Raw genomic sequence first — 8,669 nt, 5'->3', positions numbered from 1 at the left:
TGTGAGGCCATCTGACAGCTTAAACTTGCTCGAAATTCAGTCATGCAGCCGGACAATGTCCCGAACCACGCCAGAGTAAATCTACATCATAGTGGCTTAAAAAATTGAAGAATTAGGTTTTAGAATGACCTAGTCAAAGTCTAGACTTTAACCCAACTGAAATGATGTGGTGGGAGCTTAAGAGAGCTGTGCATAAGCGAATGCCCAAAGTTCAAGATATTGCTGCTAAAAGTTGGGGGGTTGATAAATAAATATTGGCACAGTGGGAAAAAAGCTATATGTTATGTTTTTTACACACAAAAAAAACTTAGAATTAAAAAGAGAGGGCACTCATTTTTACAAATGACTGTAGCCATTAAAGCAGGTTAGTTCCTATTATCACTTAAGTGATGAACCATCTGTCCTGACTCTCCTGTGTCTGTAAACTTTACATTACAGCCTTACCCCTAACTGTTACAACGTACTGTTACAACATGACTCCGTACAAAGATGGTAAACAAACATCTTACAAAAAACTACTTTAAAACTTTTCAGCCCTGAAAGTAAAAGTTGAGTAAAAGTTACATCAAAAAACGTCAGCAACATCATTTATTATACTGTAATTATCATTGAATTTAACTTTAGGTGGCAACTGTAGTGAGTGCGTGCTTGTTCAGGGTGTACCCTACCTACTGCCTCTAGTCCCCTAAGATCCTGTACAGAATAAGCGGTACAGAAAGTGTGAGAGTGAGAGAATAAATATAACGTTTAAGTCTCTGTCCTTAGTATTCTCTGTCCTTACACCAGCTTTAAGAAAATATCTTGTGTCTAAATGGTGTATGAACTTTGGGATATATTATTTTAATGACTGGTATTTGCTGTTTAAAATGATATGGGTCAAGGGGTCAAAGGACAACAGCAGCAAGCAAAACTATAAATAGTACTTCACTTTAGGCCTTTAACCTGCAGCTCTTGACAAATGTTTTTTTTCTTCCCTACACTAAGGGCATGACAGTTCACACTGCCTCCTTACTTAAATTGAAGTATTTAGGTTTATTTATTTATAGACTTTTGTGTTTCATTTATCATTTGAAATTATGATGATGCTTATACCAGCCGGTACAATGGCTTAGTTGTTAGCACTGTCGCCATGCACCTCCAGGGTCCGGGTTCGATCCCCGTGCTTGGTGGGTTTCTTCCGGGTACTCCAATTTCCTCTGAGTCAAAAGACATGCAGGTTAGGCTACCTGGTGATCCCAAATTGCAAAAAGTGTGTGTATGAATGTGTGAATGTGTGTGTGCCCTGGGATGGATTGGCACCCTGTCCAGAGTGTACCCTGCCACATCCCCTAAGTCTACTGGGATAGGCTTCAATACGGGATAAAGCGGTATAGACAATGAGTGAGTGAGTAAATACCTTTATCATTCATCATTTGAAATTATTAGCTGCTTATAACACAGTGGGTTAGTTGTTAGCACTGTTGCCTTGCACCTTCAGGGTCCGGGTTCGATTGCCGTCTCGGGTTTGTGTGCATGGAGTTTACATGCTGCCTACATGCTTGGTGGGTTTCCTCTGGGTACTCTGGTTTCCTCTCTCAGTCCTAAGGTATGCAGATTAGATTTACTGGCGTTCGCAAATTGCCTGTAGTGTGTGAATGAGCATGCACATGTGTGTGTGTGAATTTGTGTGTGTGCCCTGCGATGGATTGGCACCCAAAGTCTCCTGGGATAGGCTGTGGGCCCTTAAGACCATGTATACAGGATACAACGGTATGGACAATGAGGTGCTTTATAACAAGTGCATCATTTCTACATTAATAAAATTAAGTGTATTTGCCTAACTAATTGTAATTGTAATTTGACTGTTACTCTGATTACTGCCCTGAAAACTTTATTTCTATTTGGCCGTAGCCCTTGACAACAGCCGGAGTGCTCAGCGCCTGTCCAATCACTTTAGAGCAGGAGCATCTAGGGGCACTTCAGTCTGCACCTGATTGGTCAGACGGGTATCCGAGGTCACGTGAAACGCGTCCCTGTGACGCGTCAGCAGTATAAAAGGATTTCCCGGCGCTGTTGTCACGCAGCCCTAGTTTTACAGGGAAAATGTATCGCTCTCGTTCACAGGCTTTCATCGGAATCGCTTTTAATTCTTTACTTTTCACGGTGCCATTGGAAGACTGTCAGTTTAGAAGACGTTATAGTAAAAACTGGTCGTGTATTGGGTGATTTTAGGTTAAACATTTAGTATATTTATACAAGAACAATGCCGAAATCCAAGAAGAGGAACAGCAAGGGTAAGCGAACTCGGAGTGTCTGGAATTGACCGGTTGTTTTGGCGCCGTGCCTGAACGTCGCGTCTGTTCATGGGGTTTGTAGTTCTGTTGCGACGCCATAACAGTTCAAACTCTTCTTTCGGCAGGTTCAATAGAACTACAACACCCATGTGACTCGCATCATCTCGGTGACATGTTGGCAATTTGTTAGCTCGTAAGGGTTAAACAAAAGAATTGTATATGATTGTTTAAAAATTGTTGTGAACATTTTGGATGTTGATAAATTGAGAATTCTTGCAAAAAAAAAAAGTTACGTTGAAATAAAAACGCAAATTATATAGACATGGGTTGCTAACTTGCTTGCTAATACGCCCCTGGTTACGAGGTTAAAAACACATGTAAATGTACTGTACATTATTTTGCTCTCGTTGTTGGTCGCTATATTTGACTTGTATACCGTCAAACTCGACGCACAACCCGTTTTCACTCGGGTATTTAGCTGAGAAACACATTAGCTAGCAACGGGTTGGCCTGATTAGCTTTCAGCCCGCGTAGTCCAGTGTGTTCCCGGAAGCCAGGCCCCTGTAGAGCTCTCTCTGTGTGTCGGTGTGTGTGTTAGAGACCTCGTCCTCCTCTTACTCTGTTCGTTCACTTATTTTTCATTAACTGGTTGATTTTTATTTTTACCCTGGTCCAGATTATATTGGTTACAGAACACCTATTCAGCATAACCAGTCAACCTCCTGGTTTGTTCCTGGGACTATAATGGGAACCAGTGAACCCAGTGGAAACTCCATAAACTCCACACACAGTAACCCGAGCTCAGGATCAAACTTAGAAGTTGCTATTCTCTAAACCACCATCTGTTCCTTCACTAACGTTGAACTGTTATTACATGTGAACGCTTTTATTTTCCTTAACCGCTGTCTAGTTTTGTCTCTCACATGCTTTTTCCTCTTTAGTGCGTTGTTGAAGTGGAAAAAAATATATAACTTATCTACAGTCTGTTTGACACCAGTCATAGTGCCCCTGACCTGACCAATCTAGTGCCACTCCTCCCCCCCCCCCCAACGCTGCATTTGAACAGTATATCAGTTCAGAACTTATCACTTGTTACTGATCATGTGGTCATAGTTTTTTTTTCCCTCTCCCACCCACGTTGATTTATTTTTTATTTTTTTAACCGTTGTGGGAACTTGGTTCATTTTGCAGGTGTCCCAGGGGGACAGCATAGAGCTGTGCAGCCTTTCAGCGATGAGGACGCTTCTGTCGAGACGCTCAGCCATTGCAGTAGCTTCAGTGACGCCACGAGTGTGGCAGATGAAGGTGGGTGGGTGGGTTTGGAAATAAAGACATGGGTGTTGAGTCTGTGTAGTTGATTACTATGAAGCTCACTGTTACCAGGATAAAATGAAAGAATTGTAAAATGTTTTTTTTGGCAGGGGGAGATGCTGAGGTTGCTGCTCAAGATGATTTTGAGTTCAAGCTGAAGGTTTACATTGATTCCACAGTTGATAAAAGGTTTGTCGCACTTGGTCCAACATTTATTTATTTTTGTTTTGAAAGATGGTTAATTTTTTCCTCCTTGTGAGTTTTAATGGTGCATTGATTCAGTGCTCTGAATACCATTGTTTTTCTTCCAGTGCTAAAACCAGGCAAGGTGCCCTCGATGGATTGAAGACTGCCATGGCAACCAAAATCCTGCATGAATTTATTTTGGAGAGGAGGATGACCATCACAGACAGCATTGAACGCTGCTTAAAAAAAGGTTTGAAACCAGACATTTTGAAGCTGATCTTGCATAGGCAAGTGCTGGCAGTGGACCTGAATTTGTTTGCCTTGTGCTTAGGTAAAGGAGAGGAGCAGCGTGCAGCCGCCTCGCTGGCGTGCCTCCTGTGCATTCAGTTGGGTTCAGGAATCGAGAGTGAGGAGGTGTTCAAGACCCTCAAACCTATATTTAAGACCATCCTGACAGATGGATCAGCGAATATCCAGGCCAGACAGGCTGTAAGTAGCAGATCAGATCTTTTATGTTAACTGCCATTTCTAATGCTTGCCTTTTTTTCTATTTATTTTAACTATTTATTTATTTTTTGTGCAGTGTGCGACGAGTCTGGGCCTCTGCACACTGGTAGCAGAAGATGATATCTTGGTAAGTTTCATATCATTGACATTGGTACAAGTTTTCTTTAATGGTAAATTCAACTGAATGTAAAACATCCGTGATTAAGGGATGGACAATATCAACCACCTTATCTTTAGTTGTCTTATCACAAAATGTGACACTAGGCAGCATATTTTTTGTTGCTCACATACAATTTGAGGGTGCTGTAAAGCACAACTGAAATAATAGTGCAAGTATGTCACCCTCCCCCGAAAGCATGGCCGGTCTGCTCCCTAGTCTTGATTTGTACTTATGATCTTGTAGTGCAAAGGGTGGCCACTTTTCTCTTGTGCTAAACAGAAGTCCGTGCATGTTAATTTTGGTGGCATTGAGCATGTCTGAGGCTGATCAGCCGATGGCCGATTTAGATAAAACGGAAAACCTAAGCATTTTTTTCTCCCCAACGTATATTGCTACTGGATTACTTGACCACCTTTAGGTTGTATAATTCAGATGTCAGCTAGAGGTTCAAAATACCTGTGTGCTAGTGGGTCAGCAGTTCAAAATAAGTGCTTAAATACGAGCTGTTTTTTAGTTTAGCAATGCTAACATTCTGTGCATGAACCAGTTTGGTTTCTTCAGCAGATTTTGTGCATTCCAGTTACATCTATGTAAATTATTTAGCTGCAGGCAGCTTGTAAGTTTAGGCTTGTAGCTGGAGACACTTGGTAAGAAAAGGGAAGCTCTCTTGCAGGCTTTTGTTGGTGTACGGTGTCTTAAAGTCCTCTCTGGTTTAAATAGTGACCACATGGTGCTTTTTTGTTTGCTTTTAAATACAAGCCAGTGACTAACAGCAGCATTTGAAAATGTTTAGACGACTGGACAGCAAAGGCTGCAATTACGCTCCCCATGCCTAATTCGAAACATCCTTCTCTTCTGTTCAGAATCGATGGAATTAACCTCAAATGGTAATCCTCGATTTTAAAAATATAATTACTCATCCGAAAACTGATCACTAATGGTTTAGACATTAAAATTATGTTGTAGCCACACTGTCGCTTTTAACGTTGGCTAAGATGCCCATAATTTCAATAATGTGCAAAAAGGTTACAAAACAAGCTAATATTTTATCTTTACAATCAGCAGAAAGCAGACTGGTGTTGACTAGATAAATGAGTTTCAAATGAAATGCAAACATGTTAAAAATGATGATTCTCTGCTGTAGGGTTTCATGTTAAACTTTAGAAACTTTAATCAGTATTGCAGCTGAGTGATGAATTGTCATGATTGTGATTTAAACTAATTGATTGCACAGCATTGTTTAAAAGGATCCAACTCCTATAAAAGCCCAAAGAAACACCTCTAGCTTGCTTTCTCAGTGTTTTAGCTTTACGACTAAAGTAAATGTACATGCTTTTTTATTTATTTTCCCCCTTTCTCCTGCTCTTCCCTTCAGGACATTTATGCCACCATGGAGTGCTTTGAGAGCCTTTTCACCCGCTCCTATGTACGCGAAGATGGCAGCAGACCCTCCCTGAACCCTCAGACTGTTCAGCTCCACACCAATGCACTGCTCTCCTGGGCTTTGCTGCTGACAATCTGCAGTGGCAGCCATATCACAGCAATCATCCACAAGTACATATCTGACATGCTCTAAGCATTTAGCAATTGCTTATTTTTAAAAGGTAAAATGGCTTTGAGAAGTTGAGTTATGGTAAAAGAGGAAGTTGCTCTGCCATTGTGCTGGACTTCAGTCCTGCAAAAGGCTTTTGGTGCTCTGACGATGTTCTGTTTTAGACATCTGGCCAAGCTGCCACGACTCCTGGAGAGCGAGGATGTTAACATGCGCATTGCGGCCGGAGAAACCATCGCGCTGCTGTATGAGCTTGCTAGAGATGTCGATGCAGTGAGTTTCGATTTGATTACTCTTTAAAGGCAACATGCCGTGAGATGGTAGTAATGTTTTAATTGGCTAACCTATAAAACCGTCTAGGAATTTGACTGTGACGACTGGGAGCAGTTGTGTGGCAAACTGAGTGCTCTGGCCACAGACTGCAATAAACACCGTGCCAAGAATGACAAGAGGAAGCAGAGGTCTGTCTTCAGGGATGTGCTAAAAGCGGTGCAGGTGAGCAACTGGTGCAGAGGATGCTTTATGGAGGCAGTTGTGTGGCTAATGAGAAATGATGGCTTAATAGTGCTCCTCTGTATGAGCACAGGATGGAGAGTTCGAGACTGAGACGATCCGGTTCGGTACAGAGCGCATGGTCATTGACAGCTGGGTGAGGAAGAGGACCTACGATGCTTTCCGAGAGTTTGTTGGCTCTGGCATGAACTACCACCTGCAGGTATGAAATATGGTCAAAAATGGTTGTCCGAAAATTCACTTTTCAAATAGGATGAGACTTTGTATTTAAAAGCCAAATCCATGCTTGAATGCTTTAGATCTTGTGTTGACTTTAATCTTAAAGGGGGGTGACTCCTGGCATACAAATTTGCCAATTATACATTCATTGTCATTTGTCAAGATGTTGATGTATTTATTTTCAATAACTGTCTTGACCGCATTGCTCACTGCCAGGAAAACAGCAAAAGCAAATTATCAAGTTCTTATTGTTTCTATAGTAACAGCTTATTCTGTGAGGCTTGAAATTTTTCCTAGCTCTGTCACATTCAACCTGTTAAATGAATCTTAACATTAGCAGACCGTGCTCTCAATGAGTGAATTAGGAATATGAACTGTGTCCTCCTTTTAGCTTGTGTAGTATTCGTACGTAGTGATTGGGCTCTTGCTAAAAAGAAATCTCTAATTTTTTATTAAAGGCTTTGAAAAGATGCATGTTTAAAGGCAGGCTGTAGATGATGCATTACATGCCATCTAGGTAGTGCAAGAATTGCATTAAAAGAGGAACATGAGGGTACTAAAGCTTCAGGTTTGTGTTATTTACCCAGAACAATGTATCTTGTATTTCATTGCTTCCGTGAGTTTACTTGAATTCCATCTCTTGTGAGCAAGTAATGTGACCTGCAGTTTGACAAATCTGTTCTCTAGTAATGGGTAAGGGCAGTTTGTCATGAGTCACAGTGAATCAGCTTCAGTATTAAGGAATTCTTCTCTTGCCAATTGACTAGGATGGTTGGGAAAACACTGACATTTTCTAATACTTTGAACTTTTCCTAGGCAAATGAGTTCATTAGGGATGTGTTTGGACTAGGACCAGCTCTGCTGATTGATTCTGCTGCTCTGAAAGCTATGAAGAGTTCTCGAATGGAGAGGGTAAGGCAGAACCTACCATAATACTTTAGTGTAATCTGGTTTTGAGGGCTTTTAATTATATACAGTTCATTGTATTTTTCTCCTGTCCTCCCTTTTAGCATTTCTACAATGCTGCTGCATTTAAGGCTCGCACCAAGGCCAGAAACAGGTTTCGTGATAAGAGGGTGGATGTGGGTGAATTTTAGGATCCTGCTATATTCATTAACCATGTAATTCTTATTTGGGTCCAGTGTATTGCCTCCATGTCATCTGTCCCTATTTATATTACTAGAAAGTGTAAATTTTTATTAAATATGTATTTGTGTTCACTCTTGGCCATTTTCTGTGTAGTAATTTTTGTTGTGTAAATTGTAAAATTGAGTCTGAATATATTGCAAATCTTTTTTTTTTTTTTTTTTTTTTTTTTTTTTTTTTGTCGTCCGATGGGATTGTGATAAAATAAATTTGTTAGAAATGTATTGTGTGTAATGGCTACTTCACTCTAGAGAATGGTTAATTTAAATGAGTTAATTCTATTGACAAATGTACTTTGAGGTATTAACTTTCAGCAGAGGTGCCAACATTTCCAATTCAGCTACAGTATTTGCAGTTTTGTTTTTCAGATAAATCAGCAATTGGATTTACTGCAAATAATTTTACTAAAACAGTTTGCAAAAAGAAAAAGCATGACCCAATTTTTTTTTTTTTTTAACTAAAATAAACTTGTACCCCAATAGAAAAACTCATAATAGAAACTGGTCTGTTTGGGTGGTGGTTAGATGAAGGAGCTATTTGCTCTCATTGTTTACTGTTGCTTGGTACTTGACTCCTGGGGGGAAAATCCACAGAAAGGATTTTTTTGATTTTATACAATCTAGAGTTGTATTGATTTATAATACCACAACTTAATCATAAAGCTTAAGCCAAGCAAAGAATAATTGGAAAAAATTCACTGATTTAACTTGGGTGGAGTCTGCAAAGTGGCCTTAAAATGTTAATTGCATTGCAGGTAGAGCCTGAGACATTAACTTTTTTTTTTTTTTTTCTTTTTGCTGTC

The 8,669-nt window shown here is 40.2% G+C and overlaps 1 protein-coding gene across 1 annotated transcript; it reads left to right on the top strand.

The window, feature by feature from the left end:
* The first annotated feature begins 2,048 nt into the window (after positions 1-2,048).
* Positions 2,049-7,941, top strand: ifrd1 (interferon-related developmental regulator 1). The gene is made up of 12 exons (XM_053509064.1): positions 2,049-2,273; positions 3,465-3,578; positions 3,695-3,773; positions 3,896-4,020; positions 4,102-4,259; positions 4,354-4,404; positions 5,813-5,991; positions 6,154-6,262; positions 6,350-6,484; positions 6,576-6,704; positions 7,538-7,633; positions 7,732-7,941. Exons 1-12 carry the CDS (start codon positions 2,243-2,245, stop codon positions 7,816-7,818), a joined length of 1,293 nt encoding a protein of 430 aa, XP_053365039.1. The 5' UTR covers positions 2,049-2,242; the 3' UTR covers positions 7,819-7,941.
* Positions 7,942-8,669: the final 728 nt, after the last annotated feature.

This window comes from Clarias gariepinus, chromosome 12 (assembly GCF_024256425.1).
Source record: "Clarias gariepinus isolate MV-2021 ecotype Netherlands chromosome 12, CGAR_prim_01v2, whole genome shotgun sequence".
Lineage (NCBI taxonomy): Eukaryota > Metazoa > Chordata > Actinopteri > Siluriformes > Clariidae > Clarias > Clarias gariepinus.
Note: the sequence above shows the minus strand (reverse complement) of the source record. Positions and strands in the feature narration are given on the sequence as shown.

Bases quoted from the DNA above. Each gene is read 5' to 3' on its own strand.
- ifrd1 (XM_053509064.1), top strand. From the start codon at position 2,243: ATGCCGAAATCCAAGAAGAGGAACAGCAAGG. The intron at 4,405-5,812 runs GTAAGTTTCATA...TCTTCCCTTCAG, and splicing joins TAGCAGAAGATGATATCTTG to GACATTTATGCCACCATGGA. The intron at 7,634-7,731 runs GTAAGGCAGAAC...CCTCCCTTTTAG, and splicing joins AGAGTTCTCGAATGGAGAGG to CATTTCTACAATGCTGCTGC.